We start from the raw sequence: 22,164 nt of genomic DNA on the forward strand, positions 1-22,164 counted from the left end.
CGGTTCTCACTTATAATGACCCTGTCTGTTAAGTCAAGTTTAGTGGGTAGTAATTTTTTTCTTTTTTATTGAAAGAGATCACATGAGAAAATAACATGGCGTATTTTAAACAATAAGGAAAATATTATTGAATAAAAATAAGAATGTGATTCTTATAGAACCCTAGGTGATTTCTATGTTCAAATCTAGAGCTTGTGAAAATAATTCGGTATATGTGGGGTGGAAATGCAACTTCTCAGCAGGGGTCAAACCAGAATGAACTATTTTGAAATCCTGGTTCCATGGTAAAATTTCATCCTACCATATGTCTCTTGTTGTCTATGATTTGTGTGTATTTCTGATACGATGATATTTTGTCATTTAGTGTATTTGTCTACTTACCACAAAGTCTAAATCAAGGTGAAATTCCAATCAGTTTCACAATGAGGCATAAATTTATTCTTTTTGTTTCTTCGTTTTGCTTTTAGCTTACTGTTGTGCATTGGGTAAGGTTTACAGAGATGATCAGTTTTCCATTCAACAATTCATACCTATTTTGTTTAGTCTCACTGATTATAATCCCCACAATGCAGTACCACTTATCCACGTCTTCCTTGTGTTTCCTGTTTTCATTGCTCAGTTCTAACCCTTGTGAACTTTGTCCTTAGGTAAATGCTGTCCTTTCCATCTGGAATGGTTGATTCTTCTAAAGCGCGCTTTCCTCCCTAATGCCATTGTTTCCCTATAGCCCTATCTGTTATTTGACTGAAAATTGAGCCATATGAGTGAGTTTAGTTCCAGATCTGACTGATGGCTACGGGCCATAGTGTCTGAGTTCCACCACTGTGGGCACATTTATTCTTAAAACACTAAAGGAACATTAAACTCTAGCAGTTTCAACAGGCAGACGCTGCCATTACACAGAAGACTTTCACATCCAGGCTGTGTCACTGAGAACCTGGGACAAGTTACTCTGCTTCTCAGTATCCAGTGAAGTAGAAAAATAATGACAATTAACACATTATTATCATGTTGGATTCAAAGAAGATAGGTGATCCATACAAATTCATTATCCAAGTGTTTGCCTTATAGCAAAAACATAACTGTTAGCTGTTAGTCTATGATAAGACATTTACAAAAATTAGTTAGAAGAAAATCACTTTCCTTTGGTGTTGTCCTTGTTAATTTACCCTTTTATCAGAATATACTGAAATATGAACAGTGTCCAAATTTTACATTGTAAGTAATTGCTAGCTGATTTCCCTGTAATTAAAGGGAAGAAAATGATGTTTTCCTAACTTTTAGTCTTCAAAAATGTCTGTGATTATACAACTCAGTCCTTTTCATAATCTTTCCAACTCTAGTTTAGATGGCGGAACTGTGGGATTAAGTCAAGAGCCAGAAAGTACATAGAAAAACTGAATTTCTGCCCTGAGACACAAGACCCCATAGCCGGTCCTCCTACGCAGGGCGTTTTGAAAGGAACACACACATCTGAGTAGATCTTTGATAACAGAACTTTTGATTTTACAGGACAACCTGGAGCAATCCATTTTCCCCATGCAGAGAGGCTCCCTGAACCTCTTGAGGCAGAAATGGGAATCCAGCGATTACCAGAAAAGTGAGTGCTGTCCTGGAGGTAGCCGTTGCAGGATCTTCCAAACACAAGACAGCAAATTGCTTGAACCTGAAGGAGAGATAACAGCCCCTGGATGTCCAGATCCCCCAAGTCAGCCCTGCACTGTAAGAGAAGAGATGTTGAGTCCAGTTCCAGAGAAGGTACCTGAGGACAAAATGGGCAGCTCACAGGGATACAGCCAACCTGAAGTGCTGAAAGAGGATTCTGTGAGCAGTCGTCGCAGGATTGAGCGCTTCTCGATTGCTCTTGAGGAGCTGAGGAGTGTGTTTGAAGCGCCTAGGAGTGGAAACAGGCCAGAGGGACCAGCTGAGTATACCCGGAAGGTAAGGAGTCATCCACTAAGACTTGATGATTACAGTTGACAAGCTAGGCAAATTTTCTAGCCTGCCGTTTATTTCTGAACATGTAATGTTTTTCTTCCTCAGCTGTACTCTAGACAGATGTCCTGAAGCAATACTGTAATGCAGTGTGAAATGTGACATCCTCTATTATTGACCTCCTCTGTGGTCTGTTCCAATAGGGATATGACCTCCTTTCACTCCCACACAAACAATTCTGATATACCCTATTATGTTGAAGCTTCTTTCTTTATGTGTGTATCTCCTCTGCAACTAGACTGTAACTTCCTTAGAGGTAGGGATACTTTCTTATGACTCTGTATCTTATACATCTAGCAAATGATGCTGCATTTAGCAGGAGTTCAGTTAGAGTTTATCAATAGTGATGGTAAAATGGAACACGTGAATGCTTCCGAACCACAATGACATAGATTTTAATCTTGAAACCTGTCATTTACTTCAATAACCACATAACATTTAACCTTGTGAATACAAATCTCCTGAAGCTGCTACTTAACAACGAGGTTTGAGGATTATAGATAATACTTGTATATATAAAATCAACTTGCAGTGGTTTTATTGGTTCATGATGTTGCAACGGTTATGTGCTCAGCTAGTAACTGATAGGTCAGCAGTTCTAACCTACCAGTGGCTATGCAAGAGAGATGACTGGGCAATCTGCTCCTAGGAAATACTATGAGGCAGTTCTGCTCTGTCACATAGGACCACTACGAGTAAGAATTGGCTCAGTGGTACACAACACCAAGCATAGAGTCTGCAATATTTTGATTGATCATGCAATATAATAGAGGAGTATGTCTCATTTTTGACAATGGAATATAAATCCACACATAAATAGGTCAACTATTTTAAGGGGACATTTCATCAAACGCAGGAAGCAGGATCAGTAATATTATTAATTGTTGTTGTGAGGTGCTGTGCAGCCATTTCTGACTAATTAATGATCTTACACACAACAGATTGAAGTAGTGCCCATCCTGCACCATCCTCACAACTGTTGCTAACGTTCAGCCTGTTGCTACTGCCACTCATCAAGCATTATCTTCTTTTTTGCTGATCCTCCACTTTACTGAGCAAGATGTCTTTTTCCAGGAACTTATCCTTCCTGACATAGCCAAAGTACAAGAGTCAAAGTCTCACTATCCTTCCTTCTAAGAAGCATTGCTAACCCAGAAAGATTTGTTTGCTCTCTGGCAGCCCATGGTACTTTAAACGTTCTTCAACAACACCACAATTCATATGCATCAATTCTGTGTTCTTCATTATTTATTTTCCAACTTTCACATTCATATGAAGTGATTGAAAATACCATGGCTTAGGTCAGATGCTCCTTATTCCTCAAAGTGACATTTTTGTTCTTCAAACCTTTAATGAGGTCCTTTACAACCTATTTGCCTAATGCAATATTTCATTTGATTTCTTCAAAGTTATTTCCATGCAATTTGATAGTGGCAAATAAAATCTTTGACAACTTTCATCTTTTCACTGTGTGTCATGATGTTTTGTATTGGTCCACACGTGAGGATTTTTGTTTTCTTTACATTAGAGTGTAATCTATATGCTGAAGGCTGTAGCATTTTATCTTCATCAGTAAGTATTTTAAGTTCTTTTCACTTGCAGGAAGCAAGGTTGTGTCATCTTAATATGAATTTTCCTCCAATCTTGATGTCACATTCTTCTTCATACAACCCAGCTACTAAGATTATTTACTCAGCACACAGATTAAATTTGTATGGCACACCTTTCTTGATTTAGAATCATTCAATATCCCTTGTTCTGTTTGAATGACTGCCTCGTTCTGTGTACAAATTCCTCATGAGCACTATTAAATGTCCTGGAATATCCACTATTCTGAAAGTTATCTACAGTTTATTATAATCCACACAATCACATGTGTATGCATAGACAATGAAGCACAAGTAAACATTTTTCTGGTATTCTCTGTTTTCAGCCAAGGTCTTTTTGATGTTAGTAATGATACACTTTTTTCTGAATCCAGCTTGAATTACTGGCAGTTCCTTGCCAATGTGCTATTGCAACCTTATTAAAATTTATATTCTGCAAAATTTAACTTGCAGGTAATATTCATGCTATTTTAGAAAAAATAATTTCTGCATTCTGTTGGGTCCTTTTTCTTTGGAATGGGTACAAATATCGATGTATACCATCTGATTGTCGAGGTAACTGTCTTCCAACTTTCTTTGCATAGACAAGTGAGTACTTCTAGAGCTATGTAAGTTTGGTGAAACATTGAAAATGGTATAATGTCAATTTCTGGAGCCTTGCTTTTCATGAAAACCTTTGGTGCAGTTTGGACTTCTTCCTTCAATATCATCAGTTCTTGTTTATCTGCTACCCCTTAAAATGCCTGAACATCGACCAATGGTTTTTGGTATGGTAACTCTGTGTGTTCTTTCCACCTTCTTTTAATGCTTCTTACATCGTTCAAAATTTTGTACGTAGCATCTTTCAGTATTGCAAATTGAGGGTTGAAGGTTTTTCCTCAGTTCTTTCAGCTTGAGAAATGTTGAGTGTGTTCTTCCCTTTAGGCTTTCTAACTTGAGATCTTTGCACATTTCAACATAATACTTGACTTTGTCTTCTCAAGTTGCCCTTTAGAATTTTCTACTCAGCTCTTTTACTTAATAATTTCTACCAGTTACTTTAATTTCTCTATGTTTAAGAGCAAGTTTTAGAATCTCTTTGATATCTGTTTTAGTCTTTTCTAACTTTCCCATCTTTTTATTGACCTTTTACTTTTTTCATGTATGATATTCTTGATGTCATCCCACAATTCCCCTGGTCTTTGATTATTAGCATCTCATGCATCAAATATGTTCCTGAGATGGTCTCTAACTTCAAGTGTTATGTACTCCAGGCCATTTGTCACCTCTTGTTAACTTGTTTTCATTTTCTTCAGCTTCAACCTGAATTTGCATTTGAGCAACTAATGGTCTGTTTCAGTTAGCCCTTGCTTTGTGTTTGCTGTTGATATTGAGATTCTCCATTACTCTTCCCACTAATGAAGTTAGTTTGATTCCGGTTTATTGCACCTGGTGCTATCCACATATATAGTCACCATTTGTGTTGTTAATAGAAGATATTTGCAATAGATAAGTCATTGGTCTTGCAAAATTCTACCATGTGATCTCCATGATATATTGACATCACCAAGACCATATTTTCCAACTAATGATCTTTTCTCTTTGTTTCTAACTTTTGCATTCCAATCACCAGTAATTATCAGTGTATCTTAATTGCTGTTTGATACATTTCAGGCTAAAGATGTTGGTTGTTGCTGTCGTTGGTAAGTGCCACCAAATCAGTTCCATGCCACACCAGATCTCCAAAGACATTGGTTGTTGCTGTTAAATGCTGTTGAGTAAGTTCTGACTCACAGTGACCCTGTATAGGGTTTCTGAAGAGCATCTGGTGAGTTTGAATCTCCAACCTTGTGGTTCAAACTGACCTCGTGGTCCAGTGCTTATCCTATAGCACCACATCAGTGCTCCAAAGTTGTTGGTAGAATTCTACAATTTTGTCATCATATTGGTGCATGAATTTGAATAATAGTGGTAATTACTGGTCGTCCTTCTTGTTGTTGCTGTTGTTGTTGTTAAATGCTGTCGAGTCGGTTCTGACCCATAGCAATCCTGTATAGGGTTCCCAAGGAGCAGCTGGTGAGCTTGAATTGCCGACCTTGCAGTTCAAAGTGCTTTGCAGTCTGGCACATTAACCCACAGCGCCACACCAGGATTCCTTGTAGGTATATGGATATTATCCTATCTCAGAGAAATTGTACTTTAAGATAGATCTTGAAGTGTTCATTTGACCACGAATGTGAACCTATTCCTCTTCAGTTTGTTGTTCCCTTTTTAGTAAACATACGGTTGTATGATTCAAAATGCCCAATACTAGTATATTCCAGCTCACTAATGTCTAGGATATCCTTCCTTATGCATTCCATTTAGTTTTTAAGGCTTCCAATTTTTCTAGATACATACGTTATACATTCCACATTCTAATTAGATATGGGCATTTGCAGCTGTTTCTTCTCATTTTGAATTGTGCTCCATCAATAAAGGTCCTGAAAGCTTTGATTCATCCATGTCATTAAGGTCAACTCTATTTTGAGGAGAAAACTCTTCCCTAGTTTATTTTGAGTGCCTTCTAAACTGAGGAGCTTGTCTTCTGGTACTATGTCAGACACATTTCCTCTGCTGTTCATAATTTTTTCAATGGCTGACTTCCTAGAAGTTGGTCACCTGTCCTAAATATGTCATAGTCTAGAAGCTCCACTAAAACCAGTCCACCATGAGTGCCCCTGCTGGCGTTTAAAATACTGGGAGCATAGCTTTCAGCATCACAGCAACACACAAGTCACTGCAGTATGACAAATTGAGAGACCACTGATGGAACATTATTTATTAGGGCCATATTTATATTTTTTATTGTCAGTAGTTAAATACAACTATTTTTATTTAGAATTGCCTAAATTTACCTCCCTTCTTAAAAAAAAAAAATTAAAAAATTCAAACTCATTGCTGTCAAGTCAATTCTGACTCATAGTGACTCTATAGGACTGATTAATATTGCTCCATAGAGTTTTCAAGGCTGTAATCTTTTTGGATATAGACTGCCTGTTCTTTCTACCAGGAAGCAGGTGGTGGGTTTAAACACTGACCTTTTGGTTAGCCTCTGAGTGGTTTACCACTGCACCACCAGGTCTCATTATATTCATTAAATCATCTAAAAAAAGAATGATTATAGATGAGCTTCATAAAGAATAAGAAAATGTCCCCAGGTTTTCACCTCATAATATTTTGATAATTTTTCACCTAATGACAATTATCAGGAAGATACATGCTCTTACAATTGCTAATGGATAATTAACCCTCATAACAGAAAGGGATTTTTTTTCAAAATAAATTATTTTGCTAATACTTGCACCTGTTTCCTGTTGGGACACTTATGATTATATTTGAGACTGTTCTTGAACATCAGCTGACTATAATTAGTTTAATGACAGTAAAAAATACAAATCTATATTTTATGAGGTAAATAAAAACTAAAGAATCTTTTAGAAAATAAATTAATTTTATAATTCTTCAGAGAGGGTAATTTGTATGTGTGTGCATGCTTTCTTTTTTTTTTTTTAATTTTAGGTACAATCCTTCTAACTTTTACCTTTTAATGTCTTTTATTTGGATGCCTAGAGATTGAGGTATTCTCAACAAAGCTATTTATCTTGTTATTTATTTTTATCTTTTTAATGTAAGAGAAACAAAGCAACCAAAAATCATTTCCTTTCCATTTTTGTTGACTTTAGCGTAAAAATTATGAACATTTACTGAAGAAAATGTATGAAAAGAATGGTCAAAGGGAGAAAAAATTATTCATAGAAGCATTGTAATATAACCTCTTTAAATAGGGATGAAATATAACTGCTTAAAGATGATAACTAGAAAATGAAGAATTAATAGAAAGTTCTGGGATTGTGATGCTTGTATGATTTGTGGTTTTAAATCTAGAATGCATAAAAATTATGAAAGATATAAGATATATATGAATGTCACCATTTATCTTGCAAAAATGGAATTTGATTAGTACAATTAACACACTATGTTATGAATATTTTGAATTACTATATCATCAGAGGTTTGGTATGTCTCTAAATGTATGAAATGGATTTTGCATCTAGAAATCACATGTGGCCTTTAGATTCCATTTTTCATTATTGAATATTAAGAATATTTTCTAGATATTTTCTACATGACTTCCATAACAGTGGGTAAAAATCAAAAAGGAAAAAGAATATCCAATGGGAATTAGTTTGCTTTCTCCCAGTGAAGCATGTTTTTATGCTTTTGGTCTGTTGCTTTTGAATGATGTTGTGTGGATTTTCGACAGATAGTGAGTGACCCCAGGAGACCTAATACAATTGCTTGATGGAGATTTCTAGAATACAAGCTTTACAGGTGCATAGTGCCAGGTCTTTCACTCGCAGGGCGCTATAGTTAGCATTCGAACACTTAACAATTGTATCAACTACCGGAGCTCCTCAATTATGTCGTTACACAAATGAAAGCAAGCCTAGGCCAACTAAATTAGAAATCTTATATTTTACCCCAAAGCATGGTAAGAATATAGAATGGTACTTCAAACTCACACAGAGTTTGAGGATACTTCAGAATACAACACCTGTCAGTCTGCTTCCAAAAGGACACAGCCTTGAAAATATTATAGAGGAGGCAGTTCTACTCTGCAACACATGGGGTCACTATACACTAGAGTCAACTCCTTAGCAACTAGCACCAACATCCCTTAATTAAGTTTTACACACTCATCTGCCTCCGTACCTCACCAATTTGTGTTATTTTTATAAAGTAATAGTGAAATAATGGAGTGCTGGTGTGGCACTGTAGAATAAGCACTGGACTGCTAACTAAAAGGTTGGTGACCCACTAGTGAGTGTGGTATCGAATAAACACTGGATTTCTAACTAAAAGGTTGGTTCTTCAGACCCACCAGCCCCTCCTTGGAAATCCTATACAGGGTCATTATGAGTTGTAACTAACTCAATAGCACTAACTCAACTAACTAACTCAACAACAATGAAATAATTATCAGCATAAATAATGCAAAAAAATCTACTTACCTTATAGTCATGACATTTTTGTAGAGATTACCCACTGGGATACTGGTGTTGAGGGGAAAGTGATTCAGTATTATGTCACTTGAAGCAAGGACAAAATAATTTTAAATAAGATAACTTTATTAGTCAGTTATCTTAGCAATAATGAACAATGATCTGCTTTTTATTGTTGCTGCAGATGGAAACCCTTTAGTAACCAGCATTTGGTAAGAAAACTTTTCCCAAATTATTTGGGTTCAATATAATATTTTCACAGTGTTTAAAGGTATTAAATAGAATATGCACATACAACCAGGCTTCAAAAAGTTTGTGGAAATAAAGGAGGTAGTTGAGGATCTTCTGGAAGAAAATTTCCCTAACATCTTGAAGGATGAAAGGTAAGTATTCAAGAAGGTGAATGAACCCCAGGAATGATAGACCCCAAAAGAAAATCACCAAGGTATATCATAATCAAGCTCTCCAAATCAAAGATAAGGAGAGAATCCTAAAAACAGTCAGGGAAAAGAAAATTGTTACTTACAAAGGCAAACAAATCAAATTAAGCTCTGATATCTCAGCAGAAACCATGCAGGCAAAAAGGCAATGGGAAGACATATATAAAACCCTAAAAGAAAAAATACCCACAATCAAAGCAAAGCCGCCAATAAAATTTGACGATGCAATCAAAACATTCCAGGATAAACAGAAGCTATGAGAATTTGTCAAAGCCAACCCAGTGTTTCAAAACGTCTTAAAGGGAGTTCTTTGGACTGAAAACCAACATGAACAGACAACCAGAGATTGACACACGTGGCAACAACACCAGGAATCCAGTCAACAGATAGAAAAGTCCAGAATAGAACAAAATTGCATCAACGAATTCAGAGGACCTGGGAAGTCAGAAAAGGAGCAAAATAATGACAATGTTAAAGAGGTCAAGTCGAATGGACAAGAACAGAATTATGGACCAGATTGTAGGATAAAACAGACCATCTTAAATTGAGGGGAAAGTTAGTAGAATATAGGGTAACCTCAAAGAAAATTAATACTTTACAACATACCATGAAAATGAAGATCCCAGAAGAACATGGAAACATTAAAACTAAGAAGAAAATGACAAGAAAGAACATAAAAAACACAAACTCAGAACAAGAAGGCAGGCAGAACTAAGGAATCAGCAGAACAACAGGAAAAAAAATAATGACAGCAATTAATTCATACCCATTGATAATTACACTGAATGTCAGTAGATTAAATGCACCAGTGAAGGGACAGAGAGTGGCAAAAGGATAAGAAAATAAGACCCTTCAATATGCTGTCTACAAGAGACACAGCTTACACACAGACAAAAACAGACTAAAAGTTAATGGATGGAAAAAAATATACCAAGAAAATTGCAATAAAAAGCTATCAGGAGTGGCAATACTGATCTCTGATGGAATAAATCATCATAAGAGATAAAGAAGGACACTGTCTCACGATTAAGGGGCAATTGAACAAGATGACATAAACATAAAAAATATCTATGCTCCCAGTGAAAGAGCCCAAAGATATATAAAGCAAACCTTACCAGAATTGAAGAAAGAAATAGACAAATCTACAGTAATTGTGGGAGACTTTAATACAACAATTTTGAGAAAAAAATAGAACCACCAGAAAGAAACTTGACATAGATACAGAGGAACTAAACAGCGCAATCAACCGACTTGACCTCCTAGATGTGTGTATTCAGCAATCAACCCAACAACAGCACAATACACGTTCTTTTCCAGTGCACACGGGACATTCACCAAAAGAAACCATGTGTTAGGCCACAAAACAAGCCTCCATAAATTTACAAACATCAAAATACTATAAAGCATCTTTCAGACCACAATACTATAAAACTAGAAATCAACAATAGGAAGACCGAGAAAATAAAGTCGAATACATGGAAACCAAATAACACCCTACTTAAAAGCTACTGGGTAGTAGAAGAAATAAAATGTGAACTCACAAAGTCCCTAGAAACAAATAAGAATGAAACCACAACATACCAAAATCTTTGGGCCACAATGAAAGCTGTGCTAAGAGGACAATTTATTGTAACAAATGTACATATCCAAAAAGAAGAAAGAACTAAAATTAACACATTAACACAGCATGTAATTACAAACAGAGCAACAAAGTGAGTCTACAGTCACCAAAGAAAAGCAATAATAAATATTAGAGCAGAAATAAACAAGATAGAAAACAGAAAAACTATAAAAAGAATCAGCAGGACAAGAAACTGGTTATTTGAAAGGATTAATAAAATTATCAAACCGTTGGCAAATCTAACAAAAGAAAAGAGGGAGAAGAAACAAATAACATACATAAGAAATCACATGGGTAATGTCACAACGGAACCAAACTAAATCGAAAGGATAATAACTGGATACTATGAAGAGTTGTACTCCAACAAATTTTAAAACTTAGAAGAGATGGATAAATTTTTAGAAAAACATGACCTACTTAAACTTACACAGAGTGAAGTAGAAAACTTAAACAGACCCATAAAAACTAGAAGAAATTGATCAGGACATCAAAAAACTCCCATCCAAAAGAAGTCCAGGCCTAGATGGCTTCACTGGTGAGTTTTACCAAAGATTCAGGGAAGAGCTGTCACCAATTTTACTCAAATTATTCCAGAATGTAGAAGAGGATGAACAACTTCCTAATTATGAAGCAAGCATAACCCTCATACCGAAACCAGGTAAGGACATCACTAAGAAAGAAAATCATAGACCAGTATCTCTCATGATGCAAAAATTCTCAACAAAATCCTAGCCAACAGAATCCAACAGCACATCAAAAAAATAATATATCATGACCAAGTGGGATTCATATCAGGGATGCAAGGATGCTTCAACATTAGAAAAACAATCAATATAATCTACCACATAAATAAGAAAAAGGAAAAGAACCACATATTCATATTGATGGATACAGAAAAGGCATTTGACAAAATCCAACATTCATTCCTGATAAAAACACTCAACAAAGTAGCAATTGAAGGGAAATTCACCAACATAATTAGTAGCATATATACAAAACCTACAGCCTACATTATTCTCAATGGAGAGAAACTGAAAGCCTTCTCTTTGCCCTTTATCACCATTGCTATTCAATATTGTATTGGAAGCTTTAGCCAGAGCTACAAGGCAAGATAGGAAAATTAAAGGCATCCAAATTGGCAAATAGAAGTAAAACTCTCTCTATTTGCAGACAATATGATCCTATACATAGAAACCCCCAAAGATTCACCAAAAAAACTAATAGACATCATTGGAAAATTCAGCAAGGTAGCAGAATATAAGATCAACATACAAAAATCAGTTGGATTCCTCTATGCTAATAATGACAGCACTGAAAAGGAAATTAGGAAAGCAATACCATTTACAATAGCTTCCCAAAGGATGAAATATTTAGGAATGAATGTAACCAGAGAAACAAAGGACCTATACAAAGAAAATTGCAAAACACTGCTATAAGAAACCAAAAGACATGTACAAAAATGGAAGAATATACCATGCTCCTGGATAGGAAGACTTAGCATTGTGAAAATGTCAATACTACCCAAAGAAATCTACATATACAATGCAATCCCAACCCAGATTCCAATGACATTCTTCAAAGAGATGGAAAAAAGAACTACAAACTTCACATGTAAAGGAAAGATACCCAGGATACGCAAAGCACTGCTTAAGAAGAAGAACAAAGTTGGAAGCCTCTCACTCCCTGATTTCAAAATTTACTACACGGCTTCAATGGTCAAAACAGACTAGTACTGATACAATACAAGACATGTAGATCAAAGGAACAGAATCAAGAATCCAGAAATTATCACCTCCACATATAGCCAACTGATCTTTGACAAAGGGCCTAAGTATATTGCATAGGAAAGAGACAATTTCTTCAACAGATGATGTTAGCAGACCTGGAAATCAATATGCAAAAGACTGAAACAAGACTTTTACTTCACGCCATATACAAAAACCACCTCAGCATGGCTTAAAGACCTAAATGTGAATCCCAGAATTATAAAGGTCATTGAAGGAAAAATAAGGACCAAATTGAGTGCTCGAATACAGGGCACACACAGACTACCAAACATTGTGAAAACTGCACAAACGAAAGAAGCCAAAATAAATGACAGAGACATACTAAGTAAGAGTTAAAAACTTATGTGTATCAAAAGACTTCACCAAAGAAGTAAAAAGAGAGCCCACAAAATAGGAAAAAGTCTTTTGCATGATGTATCAGAAAAGGAACTAATTTCTAAAAAAAAAAAATATATATATATAAAACTACAGCACCTCTAAAGAAAAAGACAAATAACCCAATTTAAAAATGGGCACACGACATGAATAAACACTTCACCAAGGAAGACATTTGGACAGCCAGCAAACAATTGAAGACATGTTTACAATCATTAGCCTTTAGAGAGATGTAAATCAAAACAACAATGAGCTATCATCTCACACCAGCAACAACAGTGAAGTACAAAAAAAGTATAGGACAATAAATGATGGCAAGGATGTGGATTGCTGGTGGTATTGCAAAATGGTCCAACCACTCTGGAAAACAGTGTGGCAATTCCTCAGAAAGTTGAAAATAGAAATACCTTATGGTCCAGCAATTCGTCTACTTGGTATTTATCCACAAGAAATATGAGCCATAACAGGACTAGACATATGCACATCAATGTTCATAGCAGCACTATTCACAATAGCACAAAGAGAGAGACAGCCCAAATGCCCATCAATGGAAGAATGGATAAACAAACTTTGGTACACACACAATAGAATATTATGCTACCTTGAAGAATAACAAGGAAGCGGTAAGCCACCACTGAGGACATTATGCTGAGAGAAATTAGTCAGTCTCAAAAGGAGAAATATTACATAAGACCATTATTGTAAAAGCCTAAGAAAAGATACCCACACTAAAGGGGGAAAAAAAAAAAGTTCTTTGTTGGTTACTGGGGGGTGTGAAAGGGGGAATAAGGAGAGGGAGAGAAAGGTAGAACACAGGGTTGGGAATAGACACATGATAGTTTGGGTGTTAGGGGGACAATACACAAGAAGGGGGAGAGTAATGGAAGAACAAGGCAGATAGGAGAACATTTAGGCAGGTTTGCATGGGCTAAATGGGACAGAGGTAAACAGTGACGTATGCTCAATCGTGGAATAATAGGGCTCTGTGATACAGGGATCAAGGCATAGTCTGAATAGCTAAAACAGGAGAAATAATGTTAAGATGCTTGACTGTCTTATGAATCTTGGTTTCCCTTTCTTACTATTGTAAATTAGACACTTGAGGGGGAGAGAAAGGAATAGTCAGAAACATGACTATAGGAAGCTTGTAAGCCTATCTTCAGCCTACAATTGATTGGAATACCTAAAAGTGGTGCTAGAACTTGCCCTGTGAAAGAGGTCTCCTGAGGAGCCTTTGTAGTGTGTAAGACCTTAGATGGAACTGATCCCCATTCAGAATCTTCTGAGGTGGAAAATTTCCACGTGTAAAGATTTTTAAAGTGTAGAAGAACAAAAATTTCAGCTTGAGGACTAAGGTGCACCTGACCCAAGCCACGGTATTTTCAATAACCTCATATGCATGCAAAAGCTGGACAGTGAATAAGGAAGACTGTAGAAGAATTGATGCCTTTGAGTTACGGTGTTGGAGGAGAATATTGAAAGTGCCATGGGCTGCCGAAAGAACCAATAGATCCATTTTGGAAGAAGTACAACCAGAGTGCTCCTTAGAGGCCAAGATGATCAAACTGCATTTCTCATACTTTGGACATGTTATCAGGAGGGAGCAGTCACTGGAGAGGGATATCATGTTTGGTAGGGTGAAGGATCAGAGGAAAAGAGGAAGACACCCAACCAGATGGATTGGCCAAGTAGCAGCATCGATGAACTCAAGCGTGGCAACAATAATGAGGTTGGCCCAGGATCGGGCAGTGTTTCATTCTGCTGTACATGATGTTGCTATGGGTTGGTACTGACTCAATGGCACCTAACAACAACAACAACAACTATTGTGAAATAGACACTTGAGTGGTATAGAAAGGAATATTGGTAAACATGATTACAGAAAACTTGTAAGCCCGTCTTCAGCCTATAACTGATTGGAATACCTAAACTTGCCCAGGGAAATAGGCCTCTTGCAGAGCCTTTGCAGAGTATAGGACTTTAGGTGGAATCCTGAGTCCCTTCCAGAACCTTCTGAGATGGGACATCACCACTAGAAAGGACAAGCAGACCAGCCTGGAATAGCTAGAGTGACAGAAGATACATCTTCAAAAAAAAGATCATCAGGAAAAACTCAAAACAAAAATAGCATTATGACTGGCTATTTCAAGAATAAGCAAGATGTTTACTGGGAAGCCATCAATGTAAGCAATCAAGTTCCTTCAGGCCAAACCAGCTTCTAAGACTGAAACTCAAAAGGAACACATGAGCAGGCATGTAAGCTTGCTGGCGACCACATTGGTCTACTGGTGAGTGGAAGAGGGGGAAAGGCAGTAATGAAGAAATGGGCTGAGTTCAACCATGGTCCATTGACTCCTGTTGACCTGGAGATGAGAGAGAGAAGAGGAAGGGCTGGTTGGTCCAAAGTGTGATGAGACCTGGAGACACCTGAGCCCATGGACAAAGATATAACCACAGAGGGCTAATGCTGAGAGTGAAGCATCCAGCTGATATGAAGTGAGGGGAGATGCACAAGAACACCCAAACTTGCAGACAGTACCAGTTTGACCTATCCTCGATGGTTTGATAATCAGAACTTGACTAGAGTAAGGTTACAAAAAACAATTTTTGATAAAGGAAACAAAGGTAAATTGCTACAATTTGATGAACCTGACCTATACTCATGGAGGAAGTAACTCTAAATAACAGAGAGGGAAAGAGTCTTCATATCAAGTATCAATGCTATCCCCTCTGTACACAGGGTAGATAGGAACAGACAACTTAGACATTGACTACCTAAAATGAGGGGTGATAAAGGCACTAAGTGCCTGGCTTACAAGGTTGCAAGAGGGAGTTTAGTTTAAGAGTGTGTGGGGAAGAAATAATCATCACTGAATAGTTTTCATCTTGTCTAAGATGGGTCTGGTGAGAAGAGATGGGGATAAGATTCTTTGATTCAATAGTGCGTAATTGTTATCATGACTTAATTACAACCGTCACAAGTGTAAAGGTAGAAGTTTTGTAACAAAAATGGGGAACAGTTAATCTTACAATCCAGAAACAAAGGACCCTAGGACCATTAAGGGAGAAGAGCACAAGCAGAATGTGGGACCTTATCCAGAGAAGCGGCGACACCAGATATAGAGGCAGAGATGGGAACATGGAGAGGGGGAGAGGCTGAGGACTCTAGATTCATTGGAAGAGAGGGACTAAGAGATAGTGACCAGGAGGCAGACTTACAGAATGTGCCTTTTGGTGGTGTAAATTATTGTATATACCTGAGTGTTTTAAAAAAAAAAGAGAGAGAGAGAGAGAGAGATAAAGTGAATAGAGAGGAATACTGTTAACTAATGGTATATGGAGGGGATTGTAATCATTGTGATGAAACAAGTTGTATGATTTGTCAAATGTAAAACTGATGATCTGTCCTGTAAACTTTCAGTCAACCCACAATAAAAACTTAAAGAAAAAAATAAAAGAGGCCAGCCGTGAAGAACTAGACTCGCCTTAGAGGTGGTGTCTCCTCCTCTGAGCTAACGATAAAATTGACTGCTGCAGTAGGAATTTGAATTAGATAAAACTTAGAGACTTAATTAAACAAACTCTATTTAGTTCCACTCATAGATCAAAACATGTCTCCTTGGAAGTGGAATGTGTCCATGTGACTGTTAGCTTTTACAAAATATATATAAACTCTGTTTTTACCCAGAAACAAACAAACAAACAAAAAACAAGGCCAGGGGCAGATTGTGGAACAGACCATCAATTGTTCATATGCAAATTCAAATTAAAGCTTAAAAAAATAAAAATAAGTCCAACAGAGCCAAAATATGACCTTGAATAACCTCACATGCATGCAAAAGTTGAACAGTGAATAAGGAAGAGTATGCAAGAATTGATGCATTTGAGTTATGGTGTTGGAGGAGAACACTGAAAGTACCATGGGCTGCCAAAAGAACCAACAGATCTGTGTTGGATGACATGCAGCCAGAGTGCTCGTTGGAAGCCAGGATGGCCAAACTTCGTCTCTCATATTTCGGACATATTATCAGGAGGGACCCGTCATTAGAGAAGGATATCATGTTTGGTAAGGTGGAGTGTCAGAGTAAAAGAGGAAGACTCCCAGTGAGATGGATTGGTAAAGTTGCAGCATCACTGGGCTCAGCATAGCAACAATTATGAGGTTGGGCCAGGACCGAGCAGTGTTTCGTTTTGTTGTGCATAGGGCCACTGAGTCAGTACTGACTCAATGGCACCTACCAGCAACAAATATTTTCTCTAAGTATGGGAATTAATTAAAGAGACAGTGTATCAATTCCTTAGAAATATTGTCTTAATATAACTATAGTAGAAAATTAATGAAGAATTCTTTGAACAGTTTTGCTTCCTAACATTTTATCATTTCAAACAGGTACAGCATATAGTTATAATTTCTAAAACAGCTATTGAAGCAACTTCGCATATATTTTTAAACTACATAATTTTTAGGTTCACAAGGCAAAATATAATTCAAAGATTTAAACTTACATGAGTTTGTCCCAAATACATGATGTGGAATACAATTTAAAAAGAATTTTTAGGAACCTATAAAAATTTGTTACCACATAACATTGGTGAAAATGACTCATCCTCTTGGGATGCTGAAATATAAATTGTTATTTCATAAGCCAATGCATCGGTTAACACTATCTATGAAGCAAACCACATATAAAACTAGGGACTCTAAACAATAGACATTCATTCTCTGGGTCAGCTGGGTAGTTCATCTGACCTTATCTGGGAACAGTCGTGCATCTGTAGTCAGCTATGAGGTCAGCTGGAGTTTGGTCCATCAAAGCTGGGATAGCACAGTGCTTCCCCATGTGATCTCTCATCTTCCAGCAGATTTTCCAGTGTTTTTTTTTTTTTTTTTCTGTACAGGCCATCCAGATAGGGTTTCAAGACAGTAAGTGGGAGTACATGGACCCTTGGAGACCTAGGCTTAGAACAGCATGATTTTCCCACATTCTTTGTAGGCACAGGACAAGACAGATTCCAATAGTGCTTGAAATAAACTTCAACCTCTTGAGATGAGCTAAAAGCTCACGTTTTCATAGAGAAGTGGCTTGGGGGTAGAGAGAGAGACAGTAGTAATTTTAGCCATTTTTGTAAACAATCTACTACAGGTAAGATTACCCAAATGCATTCCCAAAGATGTCCTTGTCTTCATTTAGAGAGCCTGTGGGTATGTTATCTACTATGGCAAAAGGTATATTGTGCTTATATGATTAAGTTATGGATCTTGAATGAAATTATCCTGGTTTATCTCTGAGAAAACTTGGTCCCTATAAAAGGGAGGCAGAAATAAGACAGAGAGTCAGGGAAGTTATGATGGAAACAGAGATCAGAACAACACAGAGTCGTGAGTTAAGGAATGCAAACAGTCTCAAGACATTGGAAAAGGCAAGGACAGGGATTCTTTCCTAGAGCTTCCAAAAAGAATGCACCTCTGCCCATACTTGGGAGAATTCAAACAAAGCAATGATGCCGATGTGGAGTTGCAAGCCCCAGACCTTGAAACCTAACATAGGGGGCCAGGTTGGATTTCACAGTGTCTTGGGACTTGTGGCTCCTTTTTGCTTTCAATTTTCTACCTTTTGAATAGGAGTGTCTATTAATTGATATTCTATGTGTGTCCCACCATTGTGTTTTTGGAGCAAATAACTTGATTTTTAGTTTATAGAAACTAAATGGAGAGGTATTTTGCCCCAGAATCGCACCCATACCTGATTTAGATTGCTTAGATACTGAGATTTGGAGCTATTGCGCAGATAAGATTCAGATGCAATTTTGACTTTGAATAATTAAGACTTCTGGGAATACTGGGATGGGGTGAAAGCAATTTGCATATGTTGTTGCTGTTGTTGTCAAGTGCCATTGAGATGGTTCTGACTCACAGTGACCATATATAGAATTTTCAAGGAGCAGCTGGTGGATTTGAACTGCTGACCTTGGAATTAGCAGTTCAGTACGTATCCTACAGCACCACACCCAGGACCTAATGGGATGGATATAAATCTATTTGGGCCAGAGGGAAAATTGTAGTGCACAGAATAACACACCACTCCACCCTCTGCCTCCATCAAATATGTTCATGCTCTAATTCTTGTAATATAGGAATATGTTACTTTACATGGCAAAAAAAAAAACTTTGCATATGCAATTAAGGTGTTGTTGTTGTTATGTGCTATAGAGTCGGTTCTGACTCATAGTAACCCTGTACAGGGTTTCCGAGGCTGTAAATCTTTACGGGAGCAGAAAGCCTCATTTTTCTCCCGTGGAACAGCTGGTAGTTTCCAACTGCTGACCTTGTGGTTCACAGCCTGATTCGTAACCACTACGCTATCATATTGAATTAGGGAAGGCCGTATTCCAACATGATTGGTGTCCTTGTAAGAAGAAGAGAAGAAACACAGACACAGTTACACAGTCATGTGAAGATGAAGGCAAAGATTGAAGTGATGTTTCTACAAGCCAAGGAACACTATGAGTTGTTGACAATACCAGAAATTAAGAAAAAAGTTATCTTCTTGGGCACAAGTCTTTGTACTTTTTAAATTTGTAGTTGATGGTGTGTATACTTGTGATATTAAATAATCAAGTTGTTGTTGTTAAGTGCCGTTGAGTTAATTCCGGCCCATAGTGACCCTGTATAGTGTTTCCAAGGAGCAGTTGGTGGGCTTGAACCACCAACCTTGCAGTTCAAATGACTTTGCAGTCTGATGCATTGCTATACCAGGCATATTAATAAATCTAAGTCAGGGAAGTTCTCCATTTAATATCCAACACATAGTAATATGAATGCATGAATGTGAATAGGATTTTACTCATATCAGAAGAAAAGGAAGTTTTTTTGAAAAAAAAAAAAGAGGAATAAGGAAAATAAAGAAGGAAAGAGGAGGAAGAAATAAAGTAAGGAATGAAGCAAGTGAGGAAGGGAGAGAAACAGAGAGGAAAGGAGGAAGGGGAAGGGTTAAAAGGAGCAAGCTATCACAAAAGCCATGTGAGGCATGGTTGAGTCAGCTTATATGGCACTGTAGGATAAGCACTGGACTGCTGACCTCAAGATCGGAGGTTCAAACCTACCAGCCACTTCTCAGAAACCCTATACAGGGTCACTGTGTGTAGGAACCACCTTGATGGCACTTAACATGAACAACAACTGATGGTTGAGTTGATGTGAAATATTATTGTTGTTATGTGCCGTGGAGTCGGTTCCAACTCATAGTGACCCTGTACAGGGTTTCTGAGGCTGTAAATCTTTATGGGAGCAGAAAGCCTCATCTTTCTTCTGCGGAACAGCTGGTAGTTTTGAACTGCTGACCTTGTGATTCGCAGCCCAATTGGTAACCACTACGCTACCAGAGCTCCTTGATGTGAAATATACAGGCATTTAAAAATAAAATGAACTTAACTCTGACTAGTCAATAGGAAGAGTGCTTAGACTAATTTGCAGTGTGGCAGGAAGTGTACATTCCTGTTTATTCTTTGGAGCTTTGAGTTGTTATCCATAGAACTAAGACATTGATATCACTGAGCCAACCTCACTCTAGGACCCCTTCAGGCTTTAGTAGGTTTCCACTATAAATAACTGTTTTCTTCCTTCTATTAATTAATTAATTTTGCCATATTCCACTCATTTTTTTTTTAGCGTACAAATAGAATGGATCTGACTTTCACAGTAGATTGGTTTCATGTGCTAAGGGACTATGGGCGTACATGTGCATCAATGATTAAATAGGCTTTAAATAATTAAATTATGATATAGTGTCTAACATATTCTCTTCCATAATTGCAGTCCCTAGTTTTTTTGTTTTCATTTTATGACCTATCTGCTATCTCCTACTTTTTAGTTCTGCATAAAATCAAGCATTGAAAAGCCAGTTGAATCATTGCTGGCAGTTTCGGTTCCATTATAAAAGCACTTCCTTTGTTGCTTTAATTAATGTTTGTTCTATAAACCGGGGGCATTTGGGGACTCAGGGTTTAATTTATCTCTAATCTTAGAGCAGAAAGAATGCCTCTGCTACAAGTAGTTCCTTCTGCCATAGCTTTTTCAGTATCCCTTTCCCACTCCTCTTTCTCAACCATGTTTCTGAGCTAGTTTCTGTCAGGAATGATGTATTTTTAAATGCACCCACTAAGCAGAGTTTATTACAATATTGAAAGTTATTACTGGGAAATTTGTCCAACAAAATTTAAAACTTACAAATTTAAATAAACATTCATTTTATGGAAAGAGTTTAAGAGGTCACTGAAGGGGGAAAAAAACATTGTTTCCTTTGCCCAAAATATGGGCAAGTAGGTTCTGTAGAGCTAATGTAAATAGGTTAATGAGCAAGATCATGACTTTTTTTGTTAGAGGAAAAAACATATTATGCAGAATGAGAATTACCATTTCAGCATAGCATAAAAAATATATTATTTGGTAACAAAGGGTCAGTTGGAAACCCTGGCTCAGCTACCTCCTATTACAAACACTTGGGAGAGTTATTTCACCTCATTAATCCTTAGTTTTCACATCTATAAAATAAGAAAATGAATATAGCACAAGATTTTATGAAGATGATATGAGACTCCTGAAGGAGAATAGGAAACTAAGAAATATAGCTCCAAATAAATATTTCTTCTATTTTGTTTTCTGTAAAATGATTTATCTAGTCAGTACATAAGCTAGGGAAAATCTGTCATCTCAGTGGGCTTCTGTTTTCTCAGTTTTAGTGGAGAAAGCTTGCATCCTAAGACTTCTAAAGATGGGAAGACTCTTTGGGTGAAAAGACATTCATTTCATGTCTGAAGACACCTTTATCTTTCAATATGGAAGGACACACTTAGAGGTGACCGCACTGAATAGCCAGTAGTGCAGAAGTTCATAATAATTACCAACAGGAACTACAATCCTATCTTGAAGTTCTGAGACCCACAACTACAATTTGCTAAATTATTGTTTTCAAAACTTCATTAAAACCTTAGACAGAAATGTATTTGCCGACTTTATTGTTCTTTCCAACTGGCAGAAAAAGTCGCCGGCAGTTAGGAACTCAAATTCCTAAATGAGGCAAGACTACATATGTTAAAAATGTTGAGTTTACAAACATACACATGCATGCATGCACAGAAATCCATGCACACACACACACACAATGAAACTTAGATCTTAAGGCTACCACAAGGATGGGCCATAATGTTTTGCTTTAGATGGTGCAGCTTTTTCTTGTTGTTGCTGTTGTCAGGTGCCATCGAGTCGGAACTGACTCATAGCGACCCCATGCACAGCAGAACGAAACAATGTCCGAT

The 22,164-nt window shown here is 37.1% G+C and overlaps 1 protein-coding gene across 1 annotated transcript in view; it reads left to right on the forward strand.

Moving 5' to 3' along the window:
• Positions 1–1,536: 1,536 nt before the first annotated feature.
• XIRP2 (xin actin-binding repeat containing 2) overlaps positions 1,537–22,164 on the forward strand; it is a 494,188-nt gene continuing 473,560 nt past the window's right edge. Inside the window, exon 1 of the mRNA XM_006867007.1 lies at positions 1,537–1,941. Coding sequence (XP_006867069.1) covers positions 1,540–1,941 — 402 coding nt within the window. The 5' untranslated portion in view covers positions 1,537–1,539. The remainder of the gene's footprint in view (positions 1,942–22,164) is intronic.

Source organism: Chrysochloris asiatica, unplaced genomic scaffold (assembly GCF_000296735.1).
Source record: "Chrysochloris asiatica unplaced genomic scaffold, ChrAsi1.0 scaffold00099, whole genome shotgun sequence".
Taxonomy (NCBI): Eukaryota; Metazoa; Chordata; class Mammalia; order Afrosoricida; family Chrysochloridae; genus Chrysochloris; species Chrysochloris asiatica.